The sequence below is a fragment of the Pteropus medius genome, unplaced genomic scaffold (genome assembly GCF_902729225.1).
Source record: "Pteropus medius unplaced genomic scaffold, Ma_sr-lr_union100, whole genome shotgun sequence".
NCBI classification, from domain to species: Eukaryota; Metazoa; Chordata; class Mammalia; order Chiroptera; family Pteropodidae; genus Pteropus; species Pteropus medius.
In genome coordinates, this window is record NW_024348304.1 from 454,078 (window position 1) to 469,886 (window position 15,809).

Here is a 15,809-nt window from a genome sequence, read left to right on the forward strand (position 1 = left end):
ACGGGATGTGTCCGAAGCCATCGCCTGTCAGAACTCTCGACAGTGCTCAAGTCCACCCCAACTCTGGACGTTCGTTAGGAGAAACGAGGTTAGAAAGGGCCCCCTCTAAGACTGCAGGATAACACACACCCGCAGAGAGCCAAGGGAGACCGAAATGTCACACGGTTCATTTCAATGAAGCATCCCCCGCCCGGCGACCGGCGCCGCCGCCCTGCCCCGGCCCCGGCCCCGCCGCGCCGCGCCCCGGGGACGTGGGAAAGGGGTGCTGGGAAGTACCTTGTTCTGTCTCCAAAGGGCAACATAGCAGACGCGGGAAGCTGGAAGTGCAGACGGTGCGGCCCCGGCTGACCCCGGACTGCAGCAGGCGCGGGGGGCGACGCCGCGCCCAGGTGAGGCGGTGACTCCAGCCCGCGGCCCTAGCGCCCCCGCCGCCCGCTCGCCCCGCGCCGCCCCCTGGCGGGGAGCGCCTGGCACAGCGGCGGCCGCGCGCCGGCGGGTGGGAGCCTGCGCCCTGCCCCGCGCCGAGGCCCGGCCGGCTCATCCACCATCCCCGCCGCGCGCGTCTGCCTCTTGCCCCGCGGCCAGCGCCGGCTCCCGAAGGCGGCTCCCCCAGCGCGCGGCAGCGGGACTCGGGCGCGTCCCCAAGGGGCCGTCCTGGACTCAGCCCGAGCGCGTCCCGGCTCCGCGGGCTTCGGGAACCGGCCGCCACGCTCTCTCCGCTCGCCCCTCCCCGTCCCTCAGCTTCGGCCTCGGGTCCTCCCGACTCTGCGAGCGTTTCCCACGCGCGCCCCACTGCCCGCGGCGCGGCCGCCTCCCCAAGGACAGTCTCCGTCCCCGCCCTCCGCGGCGGCCGCGGGCCTTGGCTCCCGACCAGGCAGCGCTGGCCCTGGGGACGCTCCGGCTGCGCGGGACCCTCCCGCCCCCGGGTCCGCTCCCCGCCGCCCCGCGACCCCTCCCGGAGCCCGCTCCGCGGCTCCGCCTGGGGAGCAAAAGCAAGCGAAAGGCGACGCGCGGGACAGTCAGGGACCGCAGGGGGCACGAGGCGCCGGCACTCACTGGGGGAAGGCTCCGCACGCTGCTGCCCCGAGGTCTCGCCCCCTGCCCGGCTCCTCGTCCCCGCAGGCAGGCCCGGGCGAGGGGGACGGAGGAAGCGCTGCCGCCGGGCCCCAGCTGGAAACGGAGCTTCCGGAGCTGCGGCGAAGGGGCTCGAAACTGTTTTGGTTTCGCTGGGGACGTTCAGGGGCAGCGGGAGGTGGAGAGGGCTGGAGAGGCCCGTGAGCGCGGGCGCATGGGAACAAGCTCCCCGGGAATGCCAGGGCGGCGGGGGGCCGGGGCGGCACGGACGTTTCTGTATTTGAACTTTGAGAGCAAGTTGGATCGAAGCCCACGCTTGGGGTTTTAGGCTGTACTCGCCTTCAAGTCGAGGTCTCTGCACCGTAAAAGGACCACGGACCGACTTCAAAAGCCAAGGCCGTGAGCTGAGGCTGCTTAATGGTGAAGGAAGGGGACAATGCCACAGGAGACAGAGATCAGCCCCAGGTCACGCTCCGCGCCCCAGCCGGGTCTGCCGTGGGTCCTCCTCTTACCTGGTGGCTTTCCTAACAAAGTAAGAGAAGGTAAAGTCCCAGTGATCGTCCAGCCACGCTTCCACCGAGTCCTGCTCCCGCGGCCGCGCGGAGCCGGGGCCCGCCCGCTCCATGACCGCGCCGCGCGCCTCTGCGCCTCGCGGGTGCCGGTTCCACCCCTGCTGGGGTCCCTCCCTCGAGCAGCGGGCTCAGCCTGGAGACCCTCCCCCTCGCCTCGCTCCGGTCGGGCGGGCTTCGGCGCGCTGCTCGGCGCCGGGCCAGCCTGCAGCCCCGCCCCGCTTCTCCGGTCCCGGCTCCAGGTGCGGCGGGCGGGGCCGGTGCCGCAGCCCGCGCCTCGCTGGGGTCCGGCCCAGCCCGGCTCCTGCAGCCTCTCGAGTCTCTGATTCCGAGGCGGTCGCGGCGGCGACTGGCGAACTCTCCGGAAGCCCGGTGGCCCGGGTCTGAAGGCGGCCACGCGGCCGCTGGGGTGCGCTGCGCGCCGAGCGAGCTCCGGGGGCGCGCGGCGGTGACGGCTGTGTTCGCAGAGTGTCCCATTCTAGGAAAGGGAAGGCCGCGGCGTGGAGACCCAGCCCCAGCTCAGAGAGTGGTAGCTCGGGCAGCTTCCCCCAGCAGTGAGAGGGGCTGCTACCCCGGGAGCGCTTCCTCTGGCCAGGAGAACCATGACCGTCCGCCTCGCTTCGCTCCAGCCCAGCGCTCGCAGGGGTCTGGGAGCGGCGGGGTCACCTCCCTCCGGGCCGAGCGCGCACGGTGGTTCACAGCGCCCCAGACACCGAGCCCACCTGGGGAAGCAGAGTGAGGGCGTGGGCCACCAGGATAGGTTTGCAGGTCCTGGTGGGTGACTCCCAACCGTCTTTCCCGTGCTTAATCTTAATAGTTGCAACAATAATAATTATAAATTAAGTGCCTTTGCATCAAACACTCCCTTTCCATGAGTTGGAAAGCGATTTTCTGTAAAAAGAAAGGGTACGCAGGAATAATCACGGATGACAGTTTGTGTATCATGTCAAAAAACGAGGACACCGTACAATCAGCTAGAGACCACGGTTGCTACTGGTACAGTGCAGAGCAGCAGTTAGCCCCAAATACATTAACTCGTCATTAATATTTAACCAGAATTCATACACACAGTATCCCTTCGAAAGGGCTCGGCCTTCCTACCCTGTTTTGTCCTATCCCTGTGGCACTTTACAAAAACAAATCCACGTCTTTGCTGGGTCCTCGTCCCCACATCACTGTCCTGCACCTGCAGTTTTTATCTGATACTTTGCAATGAATTGATTTTTTTCGCAAAATAAAATCTGGCTTTGTATGTTTCACAACGTGCGAAGGACACTATTCACAGTGATAGACCAAAAGTGAGTTCGCTACTTTTAACAAACTCCTTTCAAAGTATTCTTGGCAACAGTGCAAGGCATTACTCACTACTACATAGAAACACATAATTGATAACGTGAGAAACTTTAAAATGTCTTCCAATCCCCCAAAGCAATGGTTTGTCTTTCCCTCATTAAATAATGGTCCTTTTGTACTTAAGTTTCTCTTAAACTTCCCTGTTGTATGCAAGTAACCACAACCACACAAGCAAAAGAGTGTAAAGTAATGTATAACGAACTGTATCAGAATTTAAATGATCAGAAAACAGGAAGTTTCCTGAAAAACTACTGCAAGAAAACAGGTCACAGATTCTCCCACAAGGGAGTCTCAATTCTGTATAGTGTAGACAGTGGATTGGGGGTCAGTGGGAAGGCCTGTTATCTGAGATGAGCATGTCACAAAGGACTGAGGGATGAGGTGTTTCCAACTGTCCTAGTCCCTAGGAAACTCACATAACATTTGTAATAATACTTCCTGTAATTTTCAAGTACTGAAAGGTAAGCATATTTTGAGCTGGCTTCTTGTTTCCAGGACCCATTTTATTCTTTATCCTGATATTCTTGGTTATTTTAACTTATTGGTATAGATTGATCTCAAATCTTGTTTTAGAATGAGTTGAAGGATGAGTAAATAATAAACATTGCCAGGAAATAACATAAAAAAATGCCGTTAAAGCCATTTATAACAAACAAATGTGCAACGACCTAACAGAAACCCCTCCAATGCATTCCCGTTGTACAAGAATAAAACCCAAACACTCTAAACAAGGCTCACAAGGTTCTGCATGATTTGGCTTTTATCTGTCTCTACTGTTAAAGGGTGGTCATACAACTAGAAAACAAACAAACAAATAAATCAAATCAAATCAAACCAAACCAAACCATGAATGGTCAAATTTCTTGACCAAAAAGGATAACACAAACTGTAAGCATCATGACATCATTCCTGCCTTACCTTTTTTCTCCTAATAGTATATTCTGATCTCTTGTAGCAATCTTATATATTCTAGGCTTGAGAAAAATTGAGTAAACATACTTGCACATAAAACAGGATCCATGTTTCTCACTGTTGAAGGGGAAAGACTAGAAGGTACATTGTGGTACTGAAATGGAATTGGGGATTAAAAATTAAAACGTGTGTGTGTGTGTGTGCGTGCACGCATGCCTGTGCATGTCATGTGGGGAAATTCCACGTGACAAGGAAATGCGGCAGTTTTTAAGAGCTGTGGACAGCCTCCAGCTGACAACCTACAAGGATCAGGAGCCAGCAAGAAAATGAATTCCTCAGTCTTACAACTGCAAGGAACAGAACGCTGACAGTCTGAGTGAGCTCAGAAGTAGGTGTTTCTCCAGTCAAGCCTCAGATAAGACCACAATCCCAGCCAATAAATTGAGAAGCTTTGTGAGATGCTAAGCAGAAGACATCTTCATAGATGACATCTTAATATTGAGTCCTACAATCCATGAACATAGTGTATTTTACATATTTATTCTGGTCTTTTAAAAATTTCTTCCAGCAATGTCTTATAGTTTCTAGTGTACTTGTCTTACATGTATTTTGTTATACACACACATATATACACACATGTGTGTGTATGTATGTATATATGTGTGTGTGTGTGTGTGTGTATGTGTGTGTGTGTATATATATATTCCAGCTCAGTCACTGAGATAGATACTAGAAGCCATATTCCAGTAGCAATGAGCAGACTCGGTACCCAGATTTTGCTTTCTAAATAACATTCTTCACTTTAAAAGAAACCAAGAGTCTGGAGAAGATTCCAAGTCTGTTACAAGGAAAGTATAAAACGTACCTGGAAAATCTTGTTTTGCCAGTAAATAAGAAAGGCTTAAAAATGATGCCGACATTATCAGAAGGGCAGATGTATCTGAAGGGGCTTCCAAAGGACAAATCTGGAGCGATGTGAATATCCAAATATATAATGATAGTAACAAATTATTGTTACCACTGACTAAATAAGAAACTGTGATTCCATACTGATATGAATAAATAACTAGATAAGCAAAGAAACAGAAGAGAAAGGAATGTCCCTTACAAGTGGAATGCCAGCTAATAAATGTAAAAGGCATCATGTAGTTAGAAAACCATAAATGGATGCTAAAACAGTGAGTGCTTGATGATGAGTGGGGTATTTATATAAAGTATCTTCTCACAAGTTGCTCATTAATTACTATGGTAGAATAGTATCTTTGCTAAGACCTGTGGATCTCTCTCTAACCAAATGATCAATCTAAAAATCACTTATATTGGGACAAATTAACAATATACACCATTTAACAGGATATACTGAGAAGGACACAACATGACTTCTGTGTTATTCCTGCCAAAAGTCTGAATCTAATCATGGTGATTAGATTGTGGGATTTTCATACAAACGCCCATATTGAGCAACTGTCTACAAAGATTTCAAGGTTAAGAAAGAGACTGAGGAGCTGTGTATTAGTTATTTGTTGTCATGCAACATTACTCCAATTTTAGTGGCTTAAAGCCACATACATTTACCACTCCCAGTTCCTGCAAACCAGGGGCCAGGCTTGGCCGAGCTGGCTCCCCTGCTAAGGGGCATCTCACAATCAGAGCAGTGGCCAGAGCTGCAGGCTCACCTACAGCTGCACTGGAGAGGGTCCCCTTCCATACTCAGGCTGTTGGCAGAATTCAGTGCCTTCTGACTGCAGAAACGTGGAAATCTTTTCCTTGCTGGGTGCAGGCCATTGGCTGGAAGCTCCTCTCTGCTTCTAGAACCACCTTCATTCAGTTCCTTGTCACACAGAATTTCCCAGCATGGCCACCTAATTTCTCACAGCCAGCAATGGAGAGAGACCCCAGCAAGATGGGCACTCTGGTTTTACATGCACAGAATCACATCCATCCATCACCTTTGCTGTATTCTATTTGTGGGAAGCAAGTCGAGGTCCTGTCTTCGCACAAGGGGAAGGGGTGACACCAGGAGGTGGGGACCGCGGAGGCCTCTCAGGGACGACGCTGTGTGGTAAGGCGTAGTGACTGAGATGCGTGGCATGTGTTCAGGAGCTACTTGTTGGGTCAACTGCAGAACAAACGTGGCATTTTCTTGGAGCTCTTCGGCAGTACTGCTGTGTACTGCACATGACCGCGTCAGCAGCTGGTCTCTGAGGAAGGGTTACTGCTTTCAGCAGTCTTGTGGAAGTCCCGTCACCCTTAATAAGAACACCTCTGACTCTCGGCAGCACTAGGCTTGTGTGAAGCAGTTTTCTGAGGGCAGTGTTGGAGTATGTGTTTCAAGCCGTTGCACAGAAGGGATCAGCCCAGTATTTTAACTCAGTGAATTTAAATCAGATCATCATTCTCAATTTCAAAGACAGAGCTAACACATGCATAATGAAATGATATTAAAGTGCAATGACACCAATCAGTGCACAGCCCTTTTTGCCCCTAAATCAAAAACAGGGGTTTCTACCCAAGCATTCAGTCTGGTAAACAAAGGCTAGGCCACGTGAAAAGACACTCCACAGAGGATGGTCCTTCGTATCAACCGAGGCCACACACCGAGAAAATGGACTCACATGAAAGCAGGAGGGCCTTGGGGCAGATACTAGACACACTTTCATGACAGGGGTGCAGGGCAGGATCCACAGTGACAAACAACAGTGGCATTTTTCCCTAGAGACTTACGAATGGGGTGGATGACCGTGCGCTGACAGTGCTTTGAAGTCCTGTCTCAGGAGCAGGTCGGCCTCTGGAGCCTGAGACTCCTCACTGCCCTACCCCTGCATGTGGGGAGCACATTAAACAGCGGGGCTATGTTGGTTTCATTGATAAATAATATTAACCGCTCACAGACACATAAAACAACATAAAACACTCATCCACTTTTCTATTAAAGGAAAGATTCCATTTTCTAGAGAAAAGAGCCTGCACTAGTCAGAATGACAAAAATAAAAAGTTTAGGAAGAAATACTAGGAGTAACACACTTTTAAGTCAGCTGATCCAGGTATGACACACTTAACTAAAAACCAGTTTTAAAGTAGGTCATTTAAAATAGACTCTTTAAAGATTGAAGGAACAAAAATGTGTATTTTAAAAAGAAAATCGAGAGAGACAGAGGCTTATTCATCTTGATTTCTAGTCTAGAGAATCGATTGTCTTTCCTTTACAAGTTTTGGCTAAAAAATTTTTAGTTGATTCTGCAGTCTCATTTAAAAAATCTCAGAAGGCCTCACAGACATTTTGTGAAGTCTGCTTCCTTTCAAATATGTAAAGAAAGTATAATTTCATTATCATTCCAGACAAAAAGAAAGAACCACGTGACTGGAGATAATTTCCAGCTTTTAAAAGCAGATATTTTGTGGAGAAGTGAAGAAACCAACTAACAGCAGAACTGGGATGCCAGTTACACAACTCCTGTAGAGCTGAGGGTGGGTGGAGGGTGGTGTAGAGTGTAAAAGTTACTGGGCTACCTGCTAATAGTTTTTGTTTTGACCCACTGGATTAACTGGACCGAAATAAGAGATATGCATAACTGTTTTCTGACTCTGCATTTGTGGAGCAGGTCATACTAGATACATGTTTATGCTGCATTAGAAAATTTTCTAAAAGATTTCTGGCTTCCTCTTTACATGTCTTTGTTCTTGCCATTTTCTATATTCTTTATTTTTGCTATTCATGAAAGAAAAACCAATCTTGTGATACTATACAGTTAAAGGGTTTGCACTCACACGCTCATCTCCTGTGAGTGGCAGCTTCTGTAATTGGGAGACTCAACAGATACTTTCCAGAAGTTGCCTGGCCTTTACTGAGGGCCTACTTTATGTCAGACATTGAGCTATGACTTTACACAGCTCAGCTCACAATTCGGTGAGGTAGGTTTTCCTTCTATTTTATAAATCAGGAAATAGATTCAGAGAGCTCAGGAATTTCTTCTAGGTGGTTATAAGAGATGGATCTCTAACTACATTATTGGTTTCATAAGCATCAATTAAGATAATACTTAAATCACATGGCAAGTGAAGCATGGATTTAGTAGGAGGCTTGAATACAGTTAGTCTAGCAACAAATTCAAGATTTAACATAAATATAAGATGTAATATAACAACAGTCTGCATCTCTCTTATTCTATTTCAATTAATCAGTCACTCCAATCAAATCCTGTCATCAGATATTCCAGCATATCCATCTTAAACTCAACCTCCTCCACCAATATCTGAACTGTACAGCTGCCAGTAATGTATCACAGATGGATAAAAGCACCTAAGCACCCTCCCTTCGCTATGAGAAGTGTCTCTTAAAGTTTGGTTGAATAAAAAGTTAGAAAAACATAACCTGAAATGCTCAATAACAGAGGGGGCAAAAACAATGTCTGATACCATTCCAAAGTTACAAAATAGTAGCTGATTTAAAAAATAGTAGCTACAGAATAACCAACCTGGTATATAAATCTTTTTGCAAAAAGACTGAAAACACACAACGAATTTCAAAGACAAGATTCCAAAGACTCTCTCGACTCCGAATAATTTTAAAACTACGAAATGAAAATCACTTTTATATAGAAGAGTACTGTTCTCTCAATTTGATTTGCTTTTGATTTTTGGAGGGCCATATTTTATATCTGATCACCAATCACCATCTGACATGGGCATTTCTGTGGCCTACAAGCATTCCTTCCTTTCCTCCCTTTCCTTTTCCCCCTTCCCCTTCCCCTTTCCTTTTCTTTCCTTTCCCTTCCCTCCTTCCAACAATCCCCGCACCTTACTCAAGTATCTTCCCGCTTTTTCAGGAGAACCCGATTGCACGAACCACCCCAGGGTTGGCTCTGGTGCCTCTAAGGCTAACTCCATCCCTAGAACAAGTGATGGGTGCAGTGGACAACATGTGGCCCAACTGATGTGAAGAGAGGTTTTCAAGGGGCAGCTGAGAAAAAGCTATCATCACAAAGATTCTTGGAGTTATCCTCTTTCTAGACGTTGTCATGATTTTTCTGCAACTATTTTGCTAGAAGCAGCAGCTTCTTTTTAGAGTAGGAAAAAGAACTCTGGCAGGTGACAGGACTGTCACCTCTAAGACCTGTCCTCTGTCTCTTCCTCTGGTTAGCTGAACCAATCAATGAATAATCGATTGTTTAAGCTAGTCTGTTTTGGGTTTTCTGTCATTTGCAGCTGAAAGTATTCTAACCTAGACACCACCACCATTTTATTCTGTAAGTATAATTCTGTTGTTGAGTCAAGAAAACAAATAAAAAAAGACAGTCCTTGCTCATGGTATCAAAATGGTAAGACTCATGCACACCCAGAAGTCTATACTTAGGGGCCTGCCAAGCCAAATAAACACTTGCTGAAGGCTACATTAGTTAAAAAACTTGCTAATTCAAATATGCCCATTTATCTGAAGTGTTTCAGTTCCCTAACATTATACATTGTATATTTTGTGAAAGAGCATGAAACATTGTACATTGTATATTTTGTGAAACTGCGTGAAACATTGTACATTGTATGTTTTGTGAAACTGCGTGAAACATTGTACATTGTATATTTTGTGAAACTGCACGTTTCCTCTGATAGCAAGAAGGCCAAGTAATAATTTACCTGGCAAAGGAAAGTGAGGAGTGAAATTGGGTATGTAATTTGTGTATAAATTGCTATAGAACCTTTGCATATTTTTAACACCCTATGGAATGATTAGAATAAAAAATAACAATGTGTTGGATTTTAAAAATCCAACACATTGAGACAAAGGCCATGAATTACTTTTTAAGGCACATTTAAAGAAAATCACTAGAATCAGAGCCATTAAAATTTGTTTCAAGTTATAATGGTACTTTTTATTTTAAAAAGAACATCTGACCATTGAGTAGAAGATAGCAATATGTCTACTTTCTGGAAAGCATTCTGAATTTAAATGATACGGAACTATCAGTATGGGGCTTCGAAGTGAGACCATCTCAGGCTGCTAATATAAAATAGTGTGCTCATTTTGTTTAAAGACTTAGCAGGGAAGAATACTTAGCGACTTATGAATTACCATATTACTTACACTGAAATTCCAAATGTATGTTAGGACTTCAATAAATACGCTCTCGAGTATAAAACAGGACCCAAATTTACCTTAAAAATTTAAATGGTTTTATTTATTAAGTGAATATTTATGGTCTATAATCACATTATTAACTGATAAAAAAGCATTTATTTTTTATGTAAAGAAATATGATTTCTTAAATTTGCTTCTTTTCCTTCCCAAATAGCATTTATGGCACATTTATCTGGAGTGAAGGAGTGTAAACCAATCTGCTCTATGTAAGCTAGAGGACTCACTTTGAGAGTCTCAAAGAGATTTCTTCTTTGTATTTTGCAAAAAAAAAATATTTGCAATATTATCACAATATTGTCCCAATTGATCTTGTAGTAACTTTTCCAACTCGTTCTTAGACTGATAGTTTATTATGTTAAACATTGATTACTTCATGTGAAATAGCTGCAGTCTTTAAGCCAAATTAATAAATACTTATTGAATATCAGGATGTGCAAAGTGCTATATTTAAGTATTATTTTCTCTGTTGGACGTAAAAATCCAGGCTGTTTAAGTCATTGTTACCTCATAAGGTGGAGACAGTATCTCAACTACCTTATTTACAGAAAAGAAAACCTAATCACTAACTGAAAAGAAACTCTAGTTGTAAACAAGTTAGTGAAAACACAAATAGTGTAAACAATAATCATATCCAACATTCACTGAGTGACTTTTGAAATGTCACCTTGTCTGCTCAAGCCTTTTTTCAGCATCTAATAAAAATATGACTCTATTCAGATAAATTTATCCCTTATATTATTTTTCTGCAAAAGCTAATTAATTTAGAGTATAAAACTTTTTCTTTTGCTTTTGGACCCAAACAGGCAATGTTCTAGAAGGAGAGGTAACTCATGCATCAAAGAAATACAACTATTTGTGGGATTCACGAAGCTCCTTGATTTTCATCAAGGTTTATTCGTCCATTCATGTACTCGTCGACAAAGAATTTTTGAATGCCTCCTCTGTAAAATGAATTGTAGTCATTTAAAAGTGTTTTATGAAAATATACTATTACTGGAAAGACAGCTATTAGGCCATTTATTTTCTGTTTATTTTTCAAGGAAATGTACCCCTCTGAGCTTGTTTGATTTGGATATGTTTTCCTAAAGTAAATATTGCTATTGATGGCTTCCTGTTTAATGTCAGGCTAGTCAAGTGACCCTAGAAATCTTTCAGTTGTGTTAAATGTTGCTTTACATGGATTCCAATGTAATTACTTTTATGTTATTTGATATGTAAAAACCAACTACCTCCTACATTTAAACTTTTATAGCATTTTATTCTTACACTTACTAAGAGATAAATTACTTTACAAAAATAATAGTATTATTTTTAAGTAATGATACTATGTCCCAATTAAGCCAACATTTAGCATATGTCCCATTAATTTTTAGACAAATTAAATTAATTATCCCGGCTTCCTGGTTCTTGGGAAGTTACTACTCTTTTTCTTTTCTTATCTGCAAAATTAAATTTCACCAAATCTATCCCCGTGCCTTCACCTGGACTCAGAGCCTCCGCTCCTCCTGCAAGAGCATGGCTCCCACCCACCCGCTGGGTACCAGGCTCTGCTGGCCCTCAACGTCCACGAGGCTGCCGCTCCCTTCTCTCTTCCGCGTTGTTCTTCCTTTCTGCACTAAATCATTCGCATCCGCACAAAAGCACACTGAGTGTCTCCCATCCTATGGAGAAGAGGCCCTGGCCTGCCTTCGGACCCACTCTGCTCGGCCACTCCTCTGCTCCCTCTGAGGCCAGACCTCTGTGCTGCTCTCTCTTCATTCTCATCTGGATCTTTCACTCGAACCTGCTTCTTTTGCTCTTCCACGGCTCTCTCTCTTGAACGCACTGCAGCGAGGCTTTCTCCCGCGTCCACTCCACGTGAGAGTGCTTGCTGAGGTCACAACTGATCTCTACGGCCATTTGCAGCATAAGATCCTCCGTCATCTAACGACTTCTCCGCAGCATCTGGTGCAGGCGACTGCCCCCTTCTCTACTTTCTTCTCTTGGTTCCCAAGACGCCACTCTCGCCTCCCTTCACCTCTATCTTATGGCTGCTTGTCTGTCTTAGTTGCTGGATCCGTCTTCTCTCCCTGAGGAGGCCTCAGTCTTCAGCCCCTTTTTTCATTCATACTCCTTTCCTCAGCAATCTCATTTCCGAGCTGACAACTTCCAAAATTATATGCCCAACCAATGTAGAACAAAATTCACTTTTATTTCTCACTATGAAAAACAGACAACTAGGAAAAAGATTCTGTGGCATCCCTCTTTCCGATTCCATATTCATCCTCTCTTCCCACCTGCTACCCTTGGGACCAAACATCAGGTTCACTTGTCCACTCATTGGACAAATACTTACTGAGTGACATGCGCCAGGCTCTGTGCTCTCTAATCCATAACCTAGGTTTTTAATGGTTTCTGGTCTTTGCCCTCTTTTCTTTTTCCTGACGGTTCTTCTTGCTCAATCGTATTTATTCCTCTTTCTTCAGGCACGTTCTAATGACCCCTCCAATATATATATCTCCAGCTCAGACTTTCTCCCCCAAGCTGCAAACTCAAAATTCTACCAACTAGAATTTCCATACCTAGAACAAACGTTTCAAATTCAACATTACAATTTAAACGCAATTTTGTTAGAACCAACATAACCAAAGCTCCCCGCTCTTCCGGCCTGAGGCAGAGATGAGTCACTGTCCCTCTCTCCGCTCTCCCAGCTCGGTGTCTTTCTAGGTGTCTCCTGACTGGTCGCCTTCTCTCCGTTCCTGCTCATGGTGCTCCATCATGACTTGCCTTCACCATTTGTTCTCTAAGGATCTCTCGGCCTCCACTTTCGTCTTCCTCCAACCCTTGCTCCACATCGTTGCCAGCAAGATCTACTTGAATTGGAATCTAAGTATTTCACTTCTTTGAATCTTAATCTTTGATGGCTCTCTATTGTCTATGGAACAAAGCTCACAGTTTCATTCTGTGTAAGAACAAAACCTTTTAAGGCTCATCATCTCTTCTGGTGCAAAAACTCTAAAGTTCTGGCCCAGTCGAATGACTTGCAGGTCTGTGAACCTGACATGCTCTTTCGGGCTCCTTGGTCTCTGCGTGCGTTTTCACCGCCTGTGTGTCTAGGCGCTCTTCCATCAATTAATGCTACCTTTGACTAGTACAGTTAATACTTGAACAGTATATTGTAAGCCCTGGTGCCACCTGGAATTAGACCTTCCCTCCTCCATTGTAATACCTTGTACAGAGCTCTTTATTTTTTTTCCCATGTATTTCAAGTAATGAGATTATTTGTATGATGTGTCTACTCCACTGCACAGGGAATCCATGTAAGCAGAGACCCTGCATTATTAATTTATAATTTCAGTCTTTTGTTTTTATTTCATCTTTTCTAAAGAAGAGGGAATAGTGATATGTACTATCTTTTAATGAATATTTTTAAGCTGCATAAGTTTAAATTAGAAAATAAAAAATTTTTAATAAAATATAATAGCTATTTTCCTAATATTAGTTACTCACTTATATGGGTTTATAAAAAACTGACATATAATTCACGTATCCTAAAACTCACCCTTTAAAGTATATGTATGCTTTGATGGTTTTTAGTCTATTCACATAGTTGTGCAACCATCATCACTATATGATTCTAGAACATTTCTAATTCTGGAATATTTTCATTACCCCCAAAAGAAACACTGAGCTCTTAGCTGTCACTCCCATGCCCTCTCTAGGCCAACCAATCTACTTTCTGCCTCTATAGTTTTGTCTAGTCCAGCTATTTAATATAAATGATATAAGTGAAATTATATAATATTTGGCATTTACGTCTGAGCTCATTCTCTTAACACAATGTTTTCAAGGTTCATCCATGTTGTTGCATGTGTCAGTATTGTTTATGAGTCAATAATAATCCATTGTATAGATATGTATTTTGTTTATCCATTCTTCAGTTGATGGGCATTTGAGTTTTCTCACTTTTTGGCTATTATGAATTTTGTATGGACATATGTTTTCAATTATCTTAAGTGTATATAAGGAATAGAATTACTAGATCATAAGATAATTGTTTAACTTTTTAAGGAACTGCCAAACTGTTTTCCAAAGTGACTGCGCAATTTTACAATCCCACAATCTCTGTATGAGAGTTCCAGTTTCTCTACATCCTTGTCAACACTTGTTATCGTCTATCTCTTTGATTATAGCCTTCTTTGTGGGTATGAAGTGACATCTCATTGTGGTTATATAGGGTTTGATATCATTCTCTCATAAAAGGGTTATGAAGTGTTCCATTCTACTTAAAATCATTAAACAAATGTTTTATGTTACTCTGAAATATAATGGGAGGCAAGACTCTTAGAAGACAGAATTATTCTTTTTTTTCTTATCTAAACATCTGTAATGTTTCATGGGACTTATTTAGCATGCTTTAAATTATTTCCTACTATTCCTAAGATTTTTCCAAGATTCTCTCTTGCTTCCAGTTTTTCTTTTTAGAGGGGCAATATAAGGCTCCCAAACGCAGAGCTCTTAATTAAGATTTGATGCATGTTTATTGTGAGAGAAAAATACTTTCTAGCTCCCACCTTCCTATTCATCCTTCATATAAGAAGCATTATATGACAGTACAGGACTAAGGATAGGGATAATACAGTTAATTTGTCATCCCTTGTGACTCTTTGTACTTTTTTTTCTTATTTGTCCTTAACCAGTCTTTCCTGGTAACTAGCCATTACCTTGTTTTTGTCTGCACTTAACCCAGCCAACTTAGTATTATTTGAAGACTTTAATAAACATAAATTCCTCTCTGCAGCCCAACATGATATGCAGCACAGACTGTGGGTTTTAGAAACTGGATGATTATTTGGACCTGTGGTGGGGTGAAATGACATTTGTTGCAGTGGCTATTTGCACCCTCACACACGTGTTCCCTCGGTTGAATCTTTCAAATGAGGTGCCTGTGATTGTGGCCAGTTCTCCAGTCTCTATCAAGGAGAGGTTTATTCAAGTTTACACAAAAAATGATGACAGTGATTTGCCCAATGGAGTCCCAAAGCTGATAAGATGTGGCCAGATGCTATAGGCCATTGACCACAGTGTTAGGGCATTTGAGAGATTTCTACTGACATGCACGAATATATTATGGGGCGGGGGGAGGAGGAAGTGGTTGCTCTTTTTCCATGCTTACATAAATATTCATCCAATGATCATTGACGAGGCTTAAAATGCTTCATTCATTCATTCAGATTATTCACCCAAGATCCACAGTAGTGTGGCTGTAATTTTCATCATCATTATTATTATTAAAACACCATCTTCTCAAAGACCTCCCTGGCCTTTCCTTCAAACTACCATGTGTTTATATAACTGTGTACAAACTAATTCACCCATTCTATACGAACGTACCTATCCTAGCTTAGATATTATAACCTTTCCTCTCCTGTGAGTGCACAGCTGGACACTCTCATGTGAGAACATGTCACTTCACCCTGCCGTGGTTAGAGAAGTGCATAAAATGATAATAGCAACAATCACTAATATGTGTGTTGGATTAATACATCCCAGGCACTGTGCTAAGTGTTTTAGGTGCAGTCTTACATTTAGGTTTCTCAATAATATACTTAGATGAGGTAGGGGGACCTCAGATCTGTTTTCATTCACTGAGTCCTAGTGGTTAAGAGGAAAGTAAAAGTCACAATAACCCAAACTATTCACTAATAAACTGGACACCTACAGAATGAACCCCACTCAAACCAACCTTGCTTCCATTTAAATGCCAGCACCCCAGTAAGAGCCAAAGG

The 15,809-nt window shown here is 43.8% G+C and overlaps 1 protein-coding gene across 3 annotated transcripts in view; it reads right to left on the reverse strand.

Annotated features, from left to right (window-relative positions):
* The window catches only part of PDE5A (phosphodiesterase 5A), a 103,966-nt gene extending 101,960 nt beyond the window's left edge, over positions 1 to 2,006 (reverse strand). Inside the window, exon 1 of one of the 3 annotated variants that reach the window (XM_039879510.1) lies at positions 1,587 to 2,006. In XM_039879510.1, the coding sequence (XP_039735444.1) occupies positions 1,587 to 1,699 (113 nt within the window). In that variant the 5' untranslated portion in view covers positions 1,700 to 2,006. Of the gene's footprint in view, positions 1 to 276; positions 435 to 1,586 lie in introns of those variants that run through there. The other 2 variants (XM_039879509.1, XM_039879511.1) reach the window with 2 other exon arrangements.
* Positions 2,007 to 15,809: the final 13,803 nt, after the last annotated feature.